The sequence below is a fragment of the Anarhichas minor genome, unplaced genomic scaffold (genome assembly GCF_050575085.1).
Source record: "Anarhichas minor isolate MPS153535 unplaced genomic scaffold, ASM5057508v1 ptg000028l, whole genome shotgun sequence".
NCBI lineage: Eukaryota > Metazoa > Chordata > Actinopteri > Perciformes > Anarhichadidae > Anarhichas > Anarhichas minor.
This window is the reverse complement of record NW_027466474.1, coordinates 12,503,970-12,526,754: the sequence shown is the minus strand read 5'-3', so window position 1 is coordinate 12,526,754 and position 22,785 is coordinate 12,503,970. Positions and strand designations below refer to the sequence as shown.

The following is a 22,785-nucleotide window of genomic DNA, read 5'->3' as shown; positions in this document are numbered from 1 at the left end:
TTATTCTGAATTGGGAGTGTTCACGCATTATTCCAAAATGGTTATTATCCCAACTGATGTAATATGCCTTGTAGTCACACCACTTAAATTGCCTGAAGTATTTGGAAGGGTTTCTTAACAAGTGAAAACACTTACAAACGGGTAAATAACCTTTTGAGTTAGCTGAATCGATTGCATTACAGCACAATGGATTTTACTCAGCTGTTCGTTAGTGGCTCTGCAGCCATGTTGGCATCAGTTTGTTCTGTGGTTCTTTTCAACAAGTGGGCGATGCCGTCTCCTTGGCCTACATGCACATTTTGTTTCCACTCGTTTGCTCTTAATTGCAGTCTGAACACTACGATGTAAAAGCAGCTTACTTCTCAGGGGCTACGTGACGAATCACAACCAAGTACAGGAAATATTTTTCAAAGAGCTATTTAAGGACAGTTTTATTGAGGTTGTGTCGACTTTTTCCCTCGTTTTTTTTTCTTTCCCAACCAGGATTAACTTCAGGCCCTGCAAGTAAACACATGCCGTCTTTAAATAACCACACCACTTGCCTCAACATGTTCTGGTTACTTAGATACCTTCTGTACTATAAGGTCGTATGTCGAGTCACGTGTTGGCACTGGTCCAAGTGAACTGATCTAAGCATTCAGTAAGAATTTCTTTAAGAAAAGAGCAACTTCTGCAATCAGAACCTGTTTTTGTACACCGTAGTTCATTTAAGTGCAGTGTGTAATTGTTCACGAAGTTATTATAGAGGTCTTATTAAAACAAATGGGCTTTAGAGAAATCATTTGATCCCAAATGCTGAAGAACTGAGAGTTGGATCCTGGTTACATAAAGTACAGTAGAGAAGCTACACGATTTTCTTTTTTAAAAACAAGGTCAGGAGACCAAAAATACTGTAATCGAGCCTACTACGCAGTATCAAAATACAGTTGGCTTCTACCATTCCAGGAATCCAGCAGCCATTCATACTGACCGGGTCATTTATAAGTGCAATGATAAATATGCCACAGAGCACATGTCAGAGGGCTGGCGTGTACGCAGCAGGGTGTGTGAGGTATTCTTAGCACTGGTGACAGTGCAGGCCGCCAAATCCATTCACATCTCTAAATGGCGTCCTGGCTGCAAGACAAGGCCACTCGGTCCTGCCAAGGTATTGGTTCGTGCTCCACTCTGCTCATTCCTGGCTCAGATATGCTCTTTCTTACTACAGACTAAGTGATATTGAACACTTTGCAGATAGGCTTCCGGAATCATTTAAAATTCAAAGATTAGGAACCTGAACAAAAAGAAGAAAACAAAACAAGATAAAGAGAACAGTGGGGTCAAGAGGTGTCATGTTAAAAGAAAGATGGTGATGGTAGTATTTAAATGATATTCATGATATCAAATGAAGATATATTTTTGGAAAAGCAACCTTAGTAGAGCATGACAAGGAGTGGGAAGACCTGAGGGGCAGAATCAGACTGCTGTGTGTGTCCTCAACACCCGCTGCTAAAAAAGATTATGAAATCATCTGCTTCCCTTTGAGCATGACAGGCATTATCATCAATTTAAGCAGAAAACGTCCCACTTTAAGGCAACATTATGATTGAAGTTTAATACGTAGAAGTATGAATATGTTCCGGCTGTGAGAGAGTAATCGTACAGAGTCAACCATCAAAGGCTTCAGTCTCGGAAAAAACGCTCTTACGAGGGATCCAAGGGGCCCTGAGCTTCACGGGTAGCATGCTGTTTGACACAGTTGTTCATCTACATCAGTCAACATCAAGCCGCTCTATCATATGTCCACTGCTCGCATGGCTCCGCTCAGTTCAGTCATGTTCTCCTGCAGCAGCACAGGAGCCGTCAGCAGGCGTCGTCCTCCAGGATGTCCGGGTGCTCCTCCCAGAACTGCTCTCCTATGATGTCGCCGTGGTGGGCGTGCACCCGCCTCCTGCTGCGAGTCACGGCCACGTCCTCCTCCTCTCCGTTCGGCCGCTTCACGCGCTTGGTGGCAGTTTCATCTCGCTGGACACAAACAATGAGGAATATTGGTAGTACAGTTAAAGGCAACCTGGAGGACAGCGGTGTCACGATTCCATTTCAACATTTTGTTTCATGGTGCTTTCAACAGTCAAAAAAAGCCACTGGATCCTGGCAATCACGTCCTGCTATATTTGTCGTGTTGCCTGAGGTGGCGTGTGGTACCTGTGCGTAGCATATAGCCTACAAACTTTTTTTGTAGGCTTTTTTATTCTGTCAACAAAGTGTTCGTTGTCTACAGAACTCTTGGGCAAGGCAAAACATTGCCCCACCGGTGACCTCAGGGAAGCAGGAAGAGTTTCCAATTCTGCTGTAGAATGGAAATGATGACGACACCCCTATTAAAGGAATAGTCCAACATTTTGGACACATCAGACACACAGTTTCCACACTTCAGGAAGTCCACTAGTCCAGCACATAAGCCCCAGTAAAACCACAACTTCATCTTCTCACACTTCTGTTTTTGTACGGACTAAATAAGCAATAAATAACGTTGTAATGAGACTAGTAGGTGTTGTTATTTTTTCACAATGCATAATATGTTGAGGTGATGTACATGCAGCACTGCAGCATCCTGTGTAAAGCACAATGATGCTCACCACTTTTCATAGCATGCCATATGTTTCTAAACCTGCCACGTAGACGTTCTTTCTTTCATTTGACTATGTATGAAGATCTAACAATAAAGTCTTGTAAGCTGCTTGAGTTTGTATTTATTCCTTCATAGTGAATATTTTGTCATTTGACAATAAAGTACAGTTTGAATGTGTTACCTGTAAGCAAGTGGACTATGAGGCAACTTTGACCAAGAAAATAGAAACCTACATTTTTCTGGCCAAAAATAACAAAGTAGTAAATGAACATGCACAGGAGAAACAGTAAATGTTAAGTTTTGGAGTTGCAGCTTTGCACAAGTGCACAAAACTCTCTAAACTCAACATTTTCAGCTGATACTTGTCACGCATACAGGAAGAAGCTCATGGCAGAGAGCAGAGGCCCAGACAGAGAAGCCATGTCGAAGAAAAACACTGACTAATGTAGACGTAGATGACGTGTGAGGCGGAGGTGGCTGCAGTACGGCTTTAAAAGCCTTCATCACACGTTGGGAATCAAAGATATCCAACAGGAGTTATCCAAGTGAATCCCTCTGTAATAAGCTCTTTGTAGCAGCTCACCTTTTCCCAGATGAGAGTGGTGCCTTTCCTGTGGAGGGCAGACTCGGTGTTGTAGTTGATATCAAACTCAGAGAACAGGATCTCGTTTTTGTCTGCAGCTAATGTTCCCTAGAGGGAGACATCACACAGTTATACATATGGATGTAAAGATTACAAAAATGTGTGTAAACAAAAATCATCTCATACGAGAGGCCTCACTGACAAAGTCATCTCAGCCACACCACCATTAAAACGACCACACCACCCACTGGTTCTATTGTTGTTTGAATGAGGAATTCCATCGAGGAGATGATCTATAAGGAAGATTATCTTTGACTTGGGCAGGTTTTTTTTCCCAAAGAAACATTTGTAAAGTGATAAAAGGAACTAGGAAGCATGACGGGTTGATGGGACGACTCGCGGACATTTCCACAACTCGTCACTTCCCTCAGAGCCCACCAGAGAACGAGGCGACTTCAAGAGGACAGCTGTGTCAGTCAGTCAGTCGCATGTGTTCATCTCCAACGAGAATAAACCAGAAGTAAATAATGTGCTGGCCGTGTTAATACGCATAAAGAAATGGGCCAATGAAATGCAGTCACAGCTGTACCTTTATATGCATCCACCTGACATCCAGAAACATGGCTTCTTGGTAACATAACAAATATTTATATGATCAAAGTTTACCGACTAATAAGTCTGTCAGTGTATATTATGTTGTTTAATACATAGTTATCAATAAGGGGAGCAGCTGTGTGTTTGAACTTTATTTGCTGCTAAGAATATTGTTTATTTTATATATATTGATTTATTTACATTTGTTGTTGGCATTGAAATAGTATAGTGTACAATAGTGAGTTATTTAAACACGGCTGCTGTTGCTGCTTAGGAAAAACGATGCGTCTTTTTTCTGATTTATTGTCTTTTTTTCCCTCACAAAATAATAAAAAAGAACCGATAAGCAGTATCGATAAGAGTACAAGTATTGATAAAACCCCAACGATACCCATCCCTAATAATGATATGAATCAGAGAAAAGAGCTTTAAAGCTGCAGCAGAAAATGTTTAGTCTATTTATTTGATCAAAGACTTAAACAATAAATTGATTGTTTATATTGTATTTGATTAATTTCTTGTCAATTGACTGACTAATCAGACAAAAGTGGCTTACAGTTTAAAAAAGAAAATGTTGTGCATCTCATCTGTAGCAAGACTGAAACATTCATTGTGTGTAGACAGTAATATGTCTTAATAAATGTATTCATGTTTTATAAACTATAAATATGCAGGATTTGTTTTTAATGTTGGTTTGGAGATCTCACTGTTCTTCTCTTGTTCTCTTTAAAGATTTTCAAAAGGAATAAAGATCAAAAGAAGAGGTATTCCCGTTATCATAACACACAGTATATCTGTATAAACACATGCATCTGTACATGTACACACAAACACATATTAATCACCTTTAAGCGATCCTCTGCCTGGGCTGTGGTGAGTCCCCCCTTTTGTACTAAAGTCCAAAACACTGTGTTGTACAGATTATTGATGTGACCTGAAAGACACAGGAACACGTGTGCAGTCGTCAGCTTCATGAACCGATGCATCTAGAAGTCAAATGCACGATCTGTACAACAGTCAGCACTTACAGTCTGCTTGCCTCCAGCTGAGGTAGTCTCTGAGGTTGCGGTTGCTGGGATACAGGACCACGCGTCCGTCAAAGCCCGGGGGGTACAAGAGGGGCTGCTCCCCGAAAAACTCCTTCCAGTAAAACACATATGAGGAGGAGAACTGGGAGGCCACATGAGTCATGAGCTTACTGCCAGGAGAGAGAGAGAGAGAGGAAGAAGTTAAGTGAAAAGCGTGAAAAGCTTGTGTGGGAATGGCGTTGGACGAAACATTGGTACCTGGCTCTCCTCTTAAACCAGGTAGAGGTCCTCTTGAAAACAAAGCTGAACTCATCACTTTGACCATAAGCAATACTGACGTCCTCTAGTTCTTCCATGACAGAGCGTGCACTCCGGGTCATCAGGCCCAAAGCCCGGTTATCACTGGGCTTTATAAACTTGTGCTGCTCTGCAAACCTGAAACAAAACGCATGAAGAAACTTAGAACAAGAGAATCGTGTACATCATCCTATGGATTGGCACACAGCTTGAAGAGGAAACTCACTTGTGGAAGTTGCGCCCATCCAGTCTCACAACAATGTAGCAGTTTCGGAGACAAGTGTCATCGGTTTCAAAGTTGCGGACGTACTCAAACTTGCTCTTGGCCATGTTGCTGGAAGCCGTAAAAAGACAGGCCAGAGGTTGGACAACACAAGACCGGACACGTCCACCGAATCTGCAGGCCTTTCCAATCAGCATGAGGGTGCTCCTGGAACGAAAAATCAATAAGCGCACACATAATGTACTTTACAAAGAAATTTACAGCAGGATCAATTTATTTTAAAAAAATGAACCCATCACATGAACACTTCTTAATGCTGCAATATTCGTATCTCTGCTGCTTATTGATATTGTAATTGTGTGCTATCGCCCACTATCCACAACAACCATATTATGACATCGAAGCCAATTAAAAAACACATTTAACTCATGACGGGGCTAATAATGGGATGATTACTGTTACAAGTTCCTCTGACCATCTTTAACATTGGTCATTACTTACACTTGGATGTCTTGTGTTGTGCTAGTCCTCTGCACCCGCAGTACGCAGTAAGTTAGCTAACGTTGCTCCGTTTGTTTCATGCGTTAATATCTTGATATTTCGTAAGTTACACAAACACCAATATTCAATATAGAGTAGAGTAATGAAGCAGTGTCGACGACTGATATCTACATTTATCCTCAGACGGTTGTCGGGTCACACACGTTGGTTTGTGTATAGTCCATCAACGAATTATGTCGTAGTGAAGCCGTAAACCACCGAACAAAGGTTCCGGAGCACAAGCCTGAAATTAACAAACAATTAATTAAAATCAAATAGCGTGTTACTTTCAGTTGCTTGTTCACCCACTTTAAACGACCATTATCATACAAATTAATTATTGTGCTGCTACTTCGGAGTATATGTATATCAAAGCAAGCAGATGTATCATACTCATGTAGGAGCTAGAAAATATAACCGGTGTTTTAGCGCCATCTTGTGGTTATGGAGAGAAAGTGGAGACCAAAGATCGTGTATGTGTAAGATGAAACACGTCGTACGTTTAAGATGAAACACGTCGTACGTAACTGGTCGGCGGTTTTCTGGGGAAATTCGTTGGGATTGTTTCATGAATGCATACCTAACTAGGCAATTACTATCTAAATATTACAGGAAATAAAACATAACGTTAGATAACAACACAAAAACGCTTCCCGGATTGAAAAGCTCCACAATAATTGCGTGCTCGCTCGTGTCTCTGACGTTTAGGGTCTCCTGAAATAGGTGCAGAGTGTAACCTCAGCCTTTAACTGACGGCAGCTACTTAACCAGGATTATTCACTTTACCGTGTGCTCGTGGTGCTCATCTGCGGCTGTTTCAAACATGGAGGAGAGAGAAAGAAAAAGTGCAAAGTCTGACATTAAAGAAACGGTCGCTTCAGGCTGTTCACGAGCGCCACCAGTACCGGAGCACGAAGCGGCGGCGGGCAGCAAAGCCGGGGACGATGACGCAGACAAAACGGACGTCTGCTCTGATAACTTTGACCCGCTCTTGGCCTTGTACTCGCCGTCGGTACCGCTTCCTTTCCCAAATATCAAGGGCTTCAACAATGTGGCGGCGTACGAGAGTTTCATGAAGGGCGGCCGGGGCAGAGCCAAACCGGAGAACGTGGAGAAAAGACGACGGAAGGCGATGAAAGGGGTGGCGGACCCGGAACGCATCGAGAGGCTGAAGAAGCTCATTGTGAACAACCCGGTGTCCGAGAAGGGGGAGAGCAGCAGCGGCACTGCGCGGAGAAAGAGGCAGAAGCCCCAGAAAAACGTCCTGACGAGGATGCCCCGTAGGTTCAACAACCACCACTAATAACAACAACGTCAGCACATTAACCCTGCTTCTGTTGGGAGTGCAAGTGCTGCACAGAAGTTGCACTCAATGCACAGGGCCTCTCATAATAATAATAATAAGTTATGACCCAGTTATGGTTATGACTCCTTCATAATATTTTCATTTCAGACACGTCTCAACCCTTACAGTCACTTTACGGCAGGGCATCGTCCTGCTCTTCAAATGGGAAACCACACATGTTCCATTATTACCTTGAAGCTGAAGGCACAATACAATACACAGTCGTGTTGTGAATATCTATAAACATGAGAAGATGGGGTCAAATCCCCATTATTCTGAGGCTATGGTGTGATGCATTTGAATATTAAGATTGACAGTGAATCCTCACAACTCAGAAGCTGTAACCAGAGATTCTCTGTTCATCATCCAATAGAAAAGTCCAAATCTAGTTCTAGTTGCATGTTGAGCATTGCTCGGCGGAAATGTTTTTGCTTGTTTTTTCGTCGATCACTTATTGGTCGTAGAGACGGTCGAGTAACCCGTTTGGTCGCGTGTCTTCAGTGTGCACAGGCAGTCCGTTGGGCGAGCTGTACAGATGTGTCCAGGAGAGGATAAGAGTCAAAGTTCACATCAGGACCTTCAAGGGACTGAGGGGAGTGTGCTCCGGCTTCGTCGTGGCCTTCGACAAGTTCTGGAACATGGTGAGCTCTCGCACTCGTGTCCTTGTGACCGTGACGTCTTAATATTGTCCTCTTCACCATTTGTTTTTATTTCTCCTCACCAGGCAATGGTAGATGTCGATGAGACGTACAGAGAGCCTCTGCTCGGAGAGGCGTTCTACCACGAAAAGGCCCTCACCATTTCACGGGTACGCCCTAATTTTCAATGTATATCTGACCGGAATACATTACTTGCATTACCTGTGCAGGGCACAGTGAGGTCCGTTACCCTGCTGAGGACTTGGACGTGTGCATGGAGCTCTTCATCTCACTGCGGCTGCTCCTTCCTGTTTCATTGCTCCCTGAAATATTTAAAACTGATCGGTTGTCTCAAAAACATTGTCTTGTTTTGTACAGACATTTTTGAATGTACATGTAGCTGTCAGTGCCAACATAAGGAATGCCTTGTGTTTCTTTTCATATGAACTAGCAGCAGTAAGAAGCATTGTTAGTATTCGCAGTAACAGTGATGCTGGATTACATGCATGCGCCGCTTCTGTAAGTAGTATTACTATAGAGAGGCAATTAAAGGATGTTGGGTGTAGTTGAAAAACAAAAAAGGACAACCATAAATATTCGAATCAAAATGTGGTTTGATTTCACGTTAATGCGACTGACATCTCTGTGCAGCTCTTTGAGAAGCTGAAGCTCCAGGAGAACCCAGGAGGTGATGAGCCAGCAGAAGCACAGGAAACAGCCGGCGAGCATCGGCCGGCGAACCCCAAAAGTGCCCCGAAAAACCAGCCCGCTCACCCGACCGGCGAGAGAGGGGACGGCGGGACGGACTCCAAGCTGTCCGACGCTGTTGGAGTCAAACGGGACAAACGCAGAGTCTCTCTGAAGGCCCAGGGCCCCGAGGCGTGTCCGAGGAGAGACTCCCAGACGTACGGCAGGGTCCACACGCGCCACATCAACCAGCTCTTCATCCGGGGGGAGAACGTGCTCCTGGTTAACCCACAGCCACTCTGCGTACTGTCCTCGGTCTGATAACAGAAAGCTGGGCTACAAACAATTAAGTGGAACATCTGAAATGAACGGCCAGAGATTCGATTTCATTAGATTCAGGGGAATCAAACGAGGACTAATGTTGTATCATATTGATATGGAGGTTTTTCTCTGCCCACCAGAGAAAGGATCTTGATTTTTTTTTTTAAGGAATAAAAGCTTCTCACTTCTAATTATAGTCATTTCTTGTCTTGTTTTGTTGTCTTGACAGCCACTCAATTTATTTTGACACAATAACTGCGCGTGTGTTATGGTTATTACCCAGCAGGTGGCAGCATAAATGCATTAGTGCCATCTGCGGGGCCATTGTCATCTCCGAGAGCTTGTCCCTTTATGTTGCTTTTCCCCGTTAGTTTGAGCAGGAATGACAGCGCAGTCTCAGCGGACTTCATAAATGCATTATGAATAATTGAGTTTGTGAAGCTCGAGATTGCAGATGGCACTCAAAAGCTGTCATTTGTCTTGACGTCTCAGATTGCTTTTACTCTTTAATGGGCACATTACCCATAAAAGCACAATTTACTGCATCTCATGGAAGTTGTAAAGATGTTGCTTCCTTTTTTTTTTCTTTTCCTGTTTGAAACCGGCAGAGGTTACTTTTGGATGATGAGCGGCACAGAATGACTTCATGTTGCGATGTTTCTGGGTCTGAATGTCTTATTTTAGTTTTTCTTAATTTGACTGCAGAGTTTAATTGACCCTCTTTCTATATATTTTCAAGCCATAAATGGGACACATTCTAGCGGTAGCTGTTCATATATATATATACTGTTTTCATATATATATATTATTAGTGTAGCCCATTTAACAGGCCTCCTCTCCAGAGAGTGGAAAATGGGGTCAATTGTTTAATGCAAGCTGTGTTTTAGTCGCGTTTGTCACACCAGTGTGTTCCAACAAACCTCGGTACACTACGAGAAGGGCACAGCACTGGTGGTGAAGAGACGCGCCGCAATTAGACTACACAACCTTCCTCCTGAGTGTGTCACAGAGTAATCAGGGCAAACTGTACATTTCATCAGCTGAATGATATTAAAGGACAAAGTAACATTTCTTTACGTTAAACTTTATCAACTGCACCGGTCTCAATGAGCCTTATTCCAGTGAACGTGTTGGCGGCTCCATCCCATAATGTCTTAGTGTGATCTACTTTCTGCTCCTGCATGTTCACTTTGCAGTGGCACCCTATGGATTTGGTATCCGGCGAGATCATTTATCGTCTGATTTGCTACATTCGTGGCTTCCTGCCCTTATTAATGTGAATTGTGCATATTTACCGTCGACCTTTCTTTATTACCTCAAACTACTAAGTTCACAAACTCGCATTAACTAAATGTAATTTCAAAGTCGAGCGCGGCGGCGTCCCTTTTGCTGCTTGAAGCTCTTTTGAATGAGGCTAATGACACAGCACACCAAATAACACACACCATTAACACGTTTCAATCAACTGTTTAATGTTGTAGATAAAGAATCAATGTGGAAATCAAATCGAAATGGGAACAATGCAAAATTTCATTTTCTCAAAGGATTTTCTTTTACATATGCTAGTGTTTCAGTAACAATCCCATTTTAGAGAAGATCAAATCAATTCCAAGTACAAAATGAATAAAACAAACCTCTACTGATATATTTTAGAAAAACAGCAAACAGATTTTGGTCATTTTAATGCTTCAGGCTCCGACGCAAAGGCTACTACGTGTTAGTGTGCTCAGCCTCCGAGCCCTCGGGAGAGTAGGAAAGCTTCAAGAACCTCAAAGCTCTCTGGGGCTGCAGAACCCACCGCCTTCTCCTCTGGTCAGTGAATTATTCATCTAGTCGTTGACGTACTAAAAAAATGTTAGGCAGCCGAGATTTACTTATCACTCATTACAAGGGTCAGGAGGCAACCACCGGCAGGCACTTGAACCGCTGAGGAGCGTTGTGTTGTACGTCTAACAGATCAGCGAGCTGGTGCACTGTTCATTATGCGCTAACCCCCACACCACTGACCTACTGGGGGAGTACCGACTGGCAAAAAGCGCTCCCCTCTCATACATCTTCCGGTTATGACGGCAGCACGGTTTCTGAGATTGCTGTTTTAAAAAAAATGTGTAAAAGACGGAAGGTGAGAGGGCCGCATTTACCGAGATGAACGTTTAACAGCTGGACGCAATCTGAATAACAGTCCGTGATTTCATATATATTTCAACCTGGGCTGTTCTGAAGTTACCGCTGACCTGCGTGTGCGTGTGGGACGAACAAAACGGGGAGCGAAGTAACTACACGATTGCATCCGATGTCTGTACCGACGGTACGGGTGGCTTGAGGCATTAGCACAAACACAGATGTTTGTACATAGTACAGAAGCTCCGGTCTGATAGCCGGCCCCGGCACTGCACACGTCACATCGTTTCCTTCTAAGAGGTTTGAACTGAAGAGGAACAACAAAAAAAAAAAAAAAAGGCAAATGTCTTTCAGGCACTCTGTGCTGTAATTAAGAACCCACAACCCCTGTATGAGGCCTTTTCTACCTACTGATTATCTCATTTGCATGCAAACTGATTATAATAGTCTTCATAAGTAAAATATAGATATATATATTTATATATATATATAGCAATAAGAAAGGCCACAAATGATGGTCCGTTGAAGGAGAAACTCCTCAAATTAAATGGATAACCTTCACTCCAAACACTCCATTACTTTCACTGCAGCACTGACGGGCCACATCTAGAGCGTGTGGACACTTCTGTACAAAGACAAGGTGTCAATGTGCTCCGTTATGGGTCGGGATTGGTATCAGATTTGGTCTGCGTGATACGACTCTTCACACTCGCACACCGCCTCTCGTAAAGGAACTTCATAACTTATCGGCAAGGGCTCCAGATTTCTATTTACAGGTCAAAGGAAGAGCAATGACATAAAAAGAGGTAACTTGATATTCTTAAATGTACATTAGAAAGTTAAAATGGCTGATCATGTTATTCAAAAAAACATTCTGTAAAGTTAAATTATGCAGCTACTGATATTGTTTTGCTATTCTGGTAATTTCATTTGATTGAGGTTATAAAGCAAACCCCCCCCCACCCTGACATTCTGGCACACTCTTCCTTCTTCTCACCGACTCTTAAGTAACCAACAAGGCACATTGCCATCGGTGTGAGTCTGACTACCACTCTGACAGATCGCTGGTTCAAACACAACACAAACACGTTCATTTAGATCCATATCACTACACAGCATTTCTAAAAAAACAACAGGAGATTGCAGGGTATTGGTATTGTGATAGTTGACATTATTCAAGTACTCTTTGTTTGCAGCTCATAACAATCCTTTACCAATGGACGGGGAGAGAGAGGGGGAGAGAGAGAGAGAGAGAGAGAGAGCGAGACAGACCACCACATCTTTTCTCTCCAGTTCTATCACTTTCCGAAGTTGCCGAAGTCAGCAAAGGCGTCGTGTTTGGGCTGTTGGACCATTGCAGGGTTCATCCCCATTCCCATCCCCATGGCCATGCCTCCTTGTGGCATCCCCATGTTCATGCCCATCCCCATCATGCCCTGGTTGGTTGCCATCCCCATCATGCCCTGGTTGGTTGCCATCCCCATGCCCATTCCCATGCCAGCACCAGGGTGCATCATGGGATTTACAGGCGGTTGGACTGTTGTAGTTCCGAGGCTCATACCGGAAAATCCCTGGGAGAGCATGTTGGCAGGTGTCTGGTTGCCTGGAAATGACAGAACAAAAACGCAATTAATAAGAGGACCAACATTTTAAAATCTCATTTGACTGAGGGGGGGGGGGTGCTTTTGAGGAGAGCCTGGTTACGGTGTCACCATTTAAGCCAGATCTACCAGTCCTCTCACCGTGTTGGAGGGTGTTGAGGGTGGGCTGGCTTTGCTTGGGTGGGAGCGCGCCCGGGCCCAGGAAGTCCAGGCTGATGTTCACCGAGGGGTCTGACCAGGTGGCAGGGAGGGCTGCTTTGGCACCGGCACCTCCAGCCATTCCCTGCTGCATAGGCAGGACGGACTGCGGTTGAAGAGGACCCCCCATGTTCTGTAGGGGCTGGCAGAAGACAAGAGACGAAGTTAGACAGACGCAAAGTTAGAGAAAGAGCTCATCCAAACTAAAATCACAGACGTACACATAGATAACATGGATAACAACTCCGACACTGAAATACATGATGAGAAGTTGCAGTTCTTTCTTATAATTCAAGGCCTTTCGAAACTCCCACTTAACCTCAATACTGTCAGAAATCAGCTTCTGTCTGTCTGAGCTCATTAAAACATCTAAAGGAACTCAAGGGGAGAGGAGTGGTGGGCGTCGTCTTAGTGAAACAAAGAATGAGGTTTTTTTATTTTTAGGTCAACAACCTTTTAACATGGAAATACAGTCGACATCCACAGGCTTTCTTTGGCTTTTTAATGTTTCTGTAACTCAAAATTGATTCTTCTCATTCTGTGTGTCAGTAGCAGGAGGAGTGGGTGGTTAGTGGGCGGTCTCTGGGGGGGGAGACGAGCATCTGGTGAGGCTGCCTGTTAACCCTCCGCCATCATGCTTGTCCTCTATCGCTCAGTCACACAAGGCATGTCTTCATTATAAAAAGGCATGCGGAGTAATGTGGTTCACATCAGGGAAAACTGCGAGTGAATGTTTTTTTTAAATCGTTTAATATTTGCACTGGGACACTACTTTAAATGTAGAATTTCTTGGATCGTTTGACATCCATTTATTTCCTGCTTCATACAATGGCGTGACGTGGTTAAAAGGTTCTTTGTCGATATTACTCGTAGCGCTCATAGTTGATGGCCAAGGCCAAATCAACAAGCCCAGATTCTATTAAAAAAAACACATCCAACAACTGGGTACATTTAGGCGTTGAGAGGCAATAGATATGCTCGGAATTTCAAATTTATCACCGTTAACAATGTCTGAAGTGGTATTTAGTTACGCGAGTCATTCTCTTGGGCCAATACTGATATTAAGAGAGATTTAAATCATCAAGTGTTTTTATCAACATAATATGCTGTATTTTAGTAACCAACACATATAGCTACGATAAAAAAAATATGATCCTAAAATGTATCAGTCTGCCTCTGCATTCATAAAAACTGAATTATAAAGTGCATCGTTATTTTCCTGAGGATATTTTGTTCCCAGCTGTATAATTTAAGCACCCTTCATGAGTCTTGTAATGATATGTATATAAATAAATGATTAAAAGGAGGATGTGTGTGCCTGATGCGTGTTTGGATGAGTGCAGTCATGCATACCTGTGACCTAGACTGGGGCAGGACGGTGCTGCTCATGCTCTGTGTGCTGCTCATGCTAAAGTTGAGGCTCTGGGAGGAGCTGAGGGACTGGGTTGGCCCCATCAAGTCAAACAGGTCTGCTGAGGCAGGACCGGAGCCTGAAGCCGGGGCGGGGGCGAGGGCCGGGGCGGCGGCAAGACCTGCCATGGCTCCAAAAAGGTCATTTCCACCGGTGTCGACAGTCTGAGCAGATGCTGGCATCTGACCTCCGGGGAAAGCGTTCCACTCTCCAAACTCTCCATTACTGCTCGAGGAAGGTGCTGCTGCACCAAGAACGAGAAGAAAAAAAAAAAAAAAACAGTTGCATGAATGTCTATGTTTGCCATCTTAACAGTGATGTTTGTGTTGTGAGCTGCAAACAAAAGTCACGAAAGCATCTGGACCCGTCATATCAATTAAGAATAAACAATCGAGTCTTCCGCAAGGCCAGTCTTGCTTTATCCGAGGCATTCTCAGTGACCACTGGTGCCCCACGTTTTAAATTTTCATTGAACTGGCCCTGCTTGTTGTCTCCATCTCTCCTCTCAATCTCTTTCAGCTCCCTCCACCCCCACCGACGTCTTCCTCTGTCCCTGTCTCCTTGTCATCCATAACAGGAGTTGATGTGTGTCTGTTCTTGTTATGCAGAGCAGGTAGCAGGCTCCATATGGCCGCGGCTTCTCTCTGAATATTCTAGCAGTATGGCTGCAACAAGCACAGCACACACATGCACACACTAACGCAAAAAAAAAGAAGAAAGTCTTGAAACCAACCAGATACTGAGGCGAGGCCGCCGGAGGCAGCAGGTGAGGAGAAGTCAGCAAATCCACTGATCAGGTCTGCATGGAGATAGAGACACAAACACATCAATTTTAAACAAGCGAGCTCCAGGTGTCATTCTACCATAGTTAGCATTCCTTCAGTGTCAGAAGTGTAGGGGGGAAGGGGAGGGGTGGTGGCAGTGGATAGGTGGAGAGGACCAAACATCTGTTCAGTGCTCCCGCCCTCTGCATTCACCAGGGACTGCTCCAAAAACATCTGGCGCACTTAGTTCCTATACATCAAGTCCCTCCCCGTGCTGTCCGCAAAAATGTGAAGCTAGCATCAGCAGCTGGGCACCGTCACTGCAGAGTGTAGTCCTGCAGTCACTGTGGAGTTACTGGTGTCTAGCTTGTTTGCTGAGAATAAGTAACATATTTGGGGCTTCTGGAAGGCGTAGTTTTGCTGGTGTCTGGTATCAGTTGCATTTCTGGGGTTTCAGCATAGGAATTGATCCAAATCTTCTCGGGTGAGACAGCAACAACAAGCGCATTTCACAAAATGTCAGGGTGTTACTTGAAGTTAGTGACATTATACCTGTGGCGGCCGGCTGGCTCGGTGTGGGGTCCACCATAAATAGGTCAGCTAGGATGGTACTGGAGGGCTGGGGGGCTGCTGGCTGGAATAAACAACATTTACAAAAAGGATCAGGGTCCATGCACAACTATACACGCATCAATAAAGTTGTATCTTCTATGTTGGCATGTGCTCTAGCTACCTGTTTGGTGGTGGTGACTGGGCTCTTATCTCCCACATAGTGGGCTGCGGCTCCAAGGTCTACTGTCTTAGACGGGACCCCTCTCTTCCGTGTTGCTGTAGTCTCTGTTGCTTGGACTATGTGTACACTCTTGGTGGTTACGGTCTCCTCTTCATCTTTGAATTCTTTTCCTGACTGGCCATTGTGAGACGAGCGACCCCGGTCCTCCTCGTGGTCACTATGGAGACAATAACGGCCCAGGTTGAGGATACAGATCGTCTTCGTGTTTCCATGAAGGAACAAAAAGAACCAAAGTACAAACCATGTTCTGGATGAAGCCTTACTGTTATCTACAGTTATTTGTACTTTTTTTACTCTCTTTGTGGCTATTTATGGCCTGATCAGTATTTATTTTACCATTTCATTTACAGGTATATTCACAATGTATTTGAAAAGTTTGACTTGTTTCTCTAATGTGAAAATAAAGGGCCTATTGAAAACAACGCTCAAAAAACTGATTGAGAGAGAAATCAAGTGTCATTTTTTCTATTTTTGAATTTCAGCAGTGGGGGCTTCTCGTTTGTCCATATTTGGAACATGGTTTGAACCTTTCAGCCCCAAATGGCACTAAATATAAATAAGACAACTTGTCCGTCTCCAACCTAAATCGATCCGGTGAGTCGTCTCTCTCCTTCTTCCTAAATCTGCTTATGGTGTCGTCGATGGTGGTGCCGATTTTGTCGCTGATCTCCCCCAATTTCTCACTGAAGGGGAATTGCCCTTTATTCCTCTCCCAATCGTCGTCCCACTTTCCCCGGCTGTTATCGCTGGAGTCGTACCTGTCCCCCGCTGGAGGGAAGGGATCCAAGTAGGTGGAAAAAGAAATAGAAGCAAGAAAAAGAGGACATGAATTGAATTAAAACCCAAACGTTTTTGTTGATCATAAGTCCGCTTAATATTACTCAACTGAGAACTTACAGTATCGGTACCCCATACTGTCTGAGGATACCCCGATGAATTTGTCTTTGTTCTTCTTGGACTTTTTCCGTTCATCCCTTAGCCTGTCGTCATCCTGGACAAAATCTACCGTCTCCTTCACCTTCTGACGCACATTCACACCTTGGTCCTTCCCGTTCTCATCTAGAGACACAGAAACATAATGAATGAATCAGCAACTCTTTGTGTTAACTTTACAATGTATTCAAACCACACACAGGCAATAAATAAGAGTATCGGGAAAGTTGAAAGTTATTTTTTTGCAAAGTGCACCTCAAATACACACATGGTTGGGAAGAGTGAAAGCAGCTTTAGAGCTCTGTGTGTATGTGTGTGTGTGTGTGTGGTTTAAGGGTTTGTGGACTAAGCAGTGCTTAGGGCCTCTACTCATTCATTAAAGCTCACACTGAAGCTATTGTTAATCAACACTAAACTCTACAATGCTGAGGTGTGGAGAGTGTCTCTCATAATCAAAGCAACATTTAAAAGTGTTTCATGCTGAGCAAGTTATTTTTAGGTCCTCCAACATGTACAGATGGTATAAATGAGAGACATAATACAGAAGGATACCTTACCTACAAAGTGGTAGCTTTCTAATGATCTGAGGTCATACAGGTGTTCTCTGGTACTGGTAACAACCCTCTCTGATCCATTCCTGATGAGATGGGCCAGCAGCAGCAGGGACTGAGAAACACACAACAAGTGTTGAGTCTTAACTTGTTATGGGAACGATTTGATTCATCGCAACCCTCAATTCATAGCACGTTAAATGTGTGAAGCATCAGCTGTTTCTATTCAACGTCAACTGTTTTTGTTTTGTGAATTTTTATAGAAATATTATTCCCGCCTGTAAGTAATGAGGAGAAAATGTGACGTTAAAGTTAACATATGGCTCTGAGTTTTAGGTGAAATCACAACTGTATTTGTTGCTTAGGCCTTCAAGCCCTGAGTTGTAATCGAGCGAGTCTGTTTGTGGGATGTTGCAACAGTGCTGCGGCAGACCTTGTAGACTCTCCGCCAGTTCTTCTTGTTATCCCTCAGCATGCGGGCCCACAGCATGTTCATCACCTCTGGGAACTGCTCATACATGAAGGTGGCTCTGATTACATAAACATTGACAGAAGAAAGAGGAAGACGTTGTACTGTTAGGGAACATGTTTTAATCTCCAATGCCTGGCAAACAACAATTGGAGTAGTTAGTCTGTTTACAGCGTTTGAAGAAAGACTACTTTGTACTACGGAGTCCTAGGAACCAAACTCAGAAAGTATTTCAAGAGCGACAGGTTCCTTTGGGACATTTGTGTCTGTGTGCCACTGCAAGGATCAGCTAGTCAGCTACATAATTAGCATTTAAATGTCACTAACAACAGACCATCTTAACACTTCTATCTCTGCCTGAGTACTGACTGCAGCAGCTTGAATGAATGCCGTACATGTTGGAGCAGTTGTGAGGCTTGTGTTCAGTACCGACTACAGTGGTACGGTAGTTTCTGGCCGGCAAGAAAAATACTACCTTGGAAACTTCTGTGGTCAAATGTCAAAAACCAAAGCTTAAAATGGGTTCCTGTGGTTGAAATGGAGGGGAATTTCCTAAAAAGTGTTCCTGCAGTCAAAAAGAGCTTTAAAAGGAATACGTTAACCCCAAAAATAAACCATTGGTATATCAATTATTCACCCCGTGATACCTTGAATTCGTGAAGAAAAACTTTATTTTTCTCGCACGTCTCCACGGTGAAAGAAGAATACAAAAACAGAGAAAAGTCTAGATCGAATTGAACTGAAGTAAATACGATCAAAGCCTCATTTACCCAGCAGTATGCTCACTACCGTCCAAACATGCATTTTCACTAAACCTTACTTTATAAACAATCTTGTCCGGCCTTTTTTTTAGCTAAAATGCGTGTGTTTGGGAAGTAGTGAGTATACGACTGTATAAGTGAGACTTGATTATAGTGCAGGAGCTTCGTGAGAGTTGATGCTTTGACAAGGTTTTGCTGTTGTTAAATGCGGCCCCCCCATTTACTTTAGTTTGTGGATTCTTCATTCACTGGTGAGGCAAGATTTCTTCACAAATTCAAACTAACAGGTTGTGTAGCTGTTATACAAATGATCATTTAGGGGGAAATCTTTCTGCAGTTTGACTTTATGAACAAATACCCGCGGTGCTTTTATCGAGTTGTCCTCACCTGGAGATGTCACTCATCAGTTGTCCCGATGGTCCCCATGCGTCGTCATTAGTGGCCTCTCTGACTTTAGACTCCACCTCTGAGTAGTTCATCACCACGTTGGTTCTGTGCAGCATGATAAAAGAGACACATCACTTCATTAATCATGCCTATGTTAAGTATTCTGCATGGCAGTTTACAATATGTGGCCTCCTAGATAACCACAACATGGACAACAGTAGATGAAAGGTTCTCTTATTAGAGCCACGCCCAGACACTTGTCCTTTCAGAGGCTAAAACGACAATGGGACAATAGGGACTGTGTGTGTGTGTGTGTGCGCTCTGAGTCTAACCACTCATCAAAACCAAAGATAGGAGACTAAACAAGCAAACGCAAATCTGTGTTCAAAATAAACACATGAATGAGATGTCAAATGGAGCAGAGTAAAACTGTGGGCGAGCTCTTGCTTGTTGACATTCTAAGAAAGTAACACAGAAATAAAAAGGGAAGTTTATGAGAGGAAACCAACAGTATAAATGGTGGCTCACTAATAATCTCATGTAAATAGAGAGCTTTGTTTTCTAAATTGCGTAGTCAACAAAGTTGGCGGGTTTGGCAAATATATTCAGAGTCCTGATTTATGTATTTTATTGCATCGTCTCACATTGTGTTGTATTGTGCTGTACAATAGTGTGTGCTGTCGGATTGTATTGATGATATTAAGCCACGAATTTGTCATAACCTTCCGAGGGGCTGTAGACAAACATTTGCTCTCTAGCCAACTCCGGCACATTTACATTGAGGTGGAAATTGAGTCGAGTATGTGCAGCGTATAGCCAAAACCTTCTCCATGGCTACTGGCCTTGGCGCAATCATTTTGTATTCTATAACCTTACATGAGAATTGTTTCTTACAGGACTACAGACGTATAATCTATAAAAAAAACAGGCACCTTATTCCAAATAATTTAGTAAGCGCCGTTACAGCTTCAGCCAAAAACAGCCTTCCTTCCTCACTACTGCCACGTCAGCAATATAATGTGCAGGGCCTGAGAGAGCAGCATTGAACTGATGGGTGGAGATAAACACCTTCGCTTTGGTTATAGAAAAAAGTTGTATTACTACTGCAAGCAGCATGGTATGGTTACCACTCAGACAACATACACTCGTTTGTTAAATTTAAGATGATGATGATGATGATGATGAGGACCACGGGTTACAGTAACTTTATGTAGGAGAAGATCCTGGACAGACATTATCCTGTATCAAACTTAATTATGACGGCATTGTTCTTCATATTACTCTCACTTCAGCCCTGGACGAGACTCTATCTGTGTTTCAGTATCAGTCATGTGTTAGTTCAGGTTTCATTTAGTTTTGAGGAGTCTTTGTGATTACACTGTGTGCTATGCTACTAACTGCACTTATCCTGGGTCTCTCTATCTATGTTACCGATCCTGCACAAAGCTACATGTTTGCACGAATGACAGGCAAAACACAAGAGGATATGATATAGTAGTGAGACTTCTTATCTCTTCGTAGTTGTGGGCCCTGTCCTAGATGTCAGCCAAATAAAACGGAAGTTGTGACACACTATCACACAGATTTCCGTTAGATTGCTGTAGTGCGTGATGTTACTCATTAATCCAATTGAACCTTATTCTTCACATAACAAATGGTGCTTCCATTCATTGAAAGACTTACTTGAAACAGGATAAAACATTTGCTTGCATGTCCTGCCTCAGCAAGAGTCTCACCTTAACCATTAAACAGGAAATGTTGTATTATGCCACACTGTTGGTGTGAATGACTCCCAGCTTTGTGACACTGTATGCAAATCATTTATAATTTGAGTCAATACTAAAAAAGGGACAATTTCTGAATGTTACAAAACAGCTCTTTCAACACCCTTGATTTCAAAGAAACTGGGAGGAAATTGAAGATGGAAACTCCCATCCCTTAAATCTTTAAAACTTGCACCTTTCCCCTTTTTCTCTGTCCTGGTCTGGGCCCCTCTCTCTCTCTGTCTCTGTCTCTCTCCCAGTAACCCATGTTCCAGGAGGTCACACTCCAGGGAGACAAGTGCATTCATCAGGAATGCCTTCTTGGATGGACTTAAGAACACCATATTGTCTCCCTGGGTCTGCAGAATTAGCCATTAAATCTTTGAAGGGAGGAAAAATTGTGCAATAACCTATAACCCTACAGTGCAGGAGAACATGCTCACGTTTAGTCAGCAACTGTGAGTAAACCAGCGTTCAAAGCAGAACAAAAGACATGCTATCCCCAAGGTGTTACCTAAGTTCAGGCTTGGCTGGTATATACTTGCAGGTACATTACTGCTGCTAGCCATGTACTGGTGCTTGAGTGCACAAGCACCAGGGATTCACAGTGTACATATGTTACATGTTTTTTTTTGGCACCGTCTTTACATTTTGCCTGACAAACTCCATCTTAATTCCAATCAAAACCTGGTGGCAAGTACAGCAATTGCTGTGTTGGAGCTTATATCATCAAATCCTTGAACTTAAGTTAGCAGCTGGACATCCACCAACAGGTTGCAAAACACTGCAGGATCACTGGTCACTGGTTAATAAGTGCTCTGTTGTGACGCTGTCGGCGTCCTACATCGCAACAAAAGCTAATATCGCTTAACCACATGTAATCTAGTGATATAACAAACATGTAAAAAGAGCGCTGTAACGTAACATTGCACATTGTTATAGTTGCTGCATCAGTTGTGTAGAGAAAAGCTGTAAAACGCTCTGTATTATGAGGTAATACGTTCGACATTTAGACATGTTGAGGTCTTTGTTAAAGTTGTCTTGCTAGTTCCACTATAACAGCGTTCTAGGGTATAAAACAAACAAAGCAACTCCATGTGGTGTTACTTTGTTTATCAACGGACTTAATCTACAGTACGTTATTGCTACTTTAGCATGAAGTGTAACGTTAACTTAGCTACAAGTGTCAACAATCATATAGGAGAGTAACGCATGTCGATACTCAGTGAAGCTTTACAAATACTTCCAGACAGTAGTAGCCAAGCAAGGGTGGTACGATTATGTGCATTAACGTATTAACATGATAAAAACTGCCCGCTGATTATTGAGCCCAGGAGCTGTCAAACTAGCTTAGCTGGCTAGCCTGGTCGGTTAGCCACCTAGCCAGCAGGCTAGATAATTAGCTAGCTTGTCGGCTAAGTGAGTTAGCTTACACTGTCGGACAAAATGCTTAAACAAAAAGCTAAAGTGATCTCATAACAGTGTAACTGTTATCCCACACTAAACAAAAGACCAGGCAAAACGACAGTCACAAAGAGAGGACGCTCTTAAGACAAATAGTATTTGTCAAAGTCAGCTAACTAACTAACTTGCTAGTAGCATACATGCTAGCTAACTTGTTCGAGTGACGTGACGTCAAAGTTTTGAGTACGTGTCTCTTTCAAACAGGTAAACTACAGAAACACACAACGCGACATGGACGTACTGTAGTTGGCAGATACTTACGCTTTGTCAACCAACTCCCGAACCTTCCACATGTTCAGCATCTTGGCTCCGTGAAAATGGGCTTTCTGCCTCGGACAAAACCCTTTACTCCACACGAACACCGCAACCAAACCCTGAACTCTGTAAAGTAAACTCTTCTTCACCTCTCTCTCAAGACAGGAGGCGCAAACGCACCAACAGGCAGGAAAGGTTACTACGGGAAATGCCGATGTAACGTCATCAAAGTTGCGTAAAGCAGCATTGGAGTTGTAGTTCCTGATTAGCGTCCGGGGCCTCAGTATCTCGCATTGATACTGTATGCACATTAACCCTTTTAAATGGTTTTAAAAAACAGCCGTCAACTTCGTACACAATTAAAACCAATTGTAGGGATATAAAACAATAGAGAAAACCAGTTGCCCGAGGAAATATTTAACTTATTTGCATTTCCGAGGACCTCTG

At 43.2% G+C, this 22,785-nt stretch overlaps 3 protein-coding genes across 5 annotated transcripts; 1 reads left to right on the top strand and 2 right to left on the bottom strand.

The window, feature by feature from the left end:
• Nucleotides 1–1,567: 1,567 nt before the first annotated feature.
• Nucleotides 1,568–7,124, bottom strand: thg1l (tRNA-histidine guanylyltransferase 1-like). 2 transcript variants are annotated; one of them, XM_076102857.1, is made up of 8 exons: nt 6,663–7,124; nt 6,009–6,120; nt 5,340–5,543; nt 5,075–5,251; nt 4,817–4,986; nt 4,634–4,722; nt 3,195–3,302; nt 1,568–2,004 (listed from the first exon to the last, which is right to left on the bottom strand). In XM_076102857.1, coding segments are annotated over exons 2-8 (912 nt in total). In that variant the 5' UTR covers nt 6,011–6,120; nt 6,663–7,124; the 3' UTR covers nt 1,568–1,842. The 2 variants fall into 2 exon arrangements, with proteins under 2 accessions (XP_075958972.1, XP_075958973.1); XM_076102858.1 differs by having other exon boundaries at nt 5,838–6,120; nt 6,663–7,121.
• On the top strand, nt 6,619–9,058 carry lsm11 (LSM11, U7 small nuclear RNA associated). The gene is made up of 4 exons (XM_076102856.1): nt 6,619–7,156; nt 7,723–7,862; nt 7,946–8,029; nt 8,511–9,058. Exons 1-4 carry the CDS (start codon nt 6,700–6,702, stop codon nt 8,865–8,867), a joined length of 1,038 nt encoding a protein of 345 aa, XP_075958971.1. The 5' UTR covers nt 6,619–6,699; the 3' UTR covers nt 8,868–9,058.
• A 1,260-nt stretch (nt 9,059–10,318) lies between these two features.
• clint1a (clathrin interactor 1a) lies at nt 10,319–22,530 on the bottom strand. Of its 2 annotated transcripts, none has more exons than XM_076102855.1 (12): nt 22,345–22,530; nt 18,857–18,961; nt 17,673–17,769; nt 17,246–17,354; nt 16,653–16,814; nt 16,337–16,523; nt 15,696–15,912; nt 15,515–15,596; nt 14,932–14,997; nt 14,141–14,439; nt 12,731–12,929; nt 10,319–12,591 (listed from the first exon to the last, which is right to left on the bottom strand). In XM_076102855.1, the coding sequence occupies exons 1-12, from the start codon at nt 22,383–22,385 to the stop codon at nt 12,287–12,289; spliced, it is 1,869 nt and encodes a 622-aa protein (XP_075958970.1). In that variant the 5' UTR covers nt 22,386–22,530; the 3' UTR covers nt 10,319–12,286. The 2 variants fall into 2 exon arrangements, with proteins under 2 accessions (XP_075958970.1, XP_075958969.1); XM_076102854.1 differs by having other exon boundaries at nt 14,141–14,442; nt 22,345–22,529.
• Between the last annotated feature and the right edge of the window lie 255 nt (nt 22,531–22,785).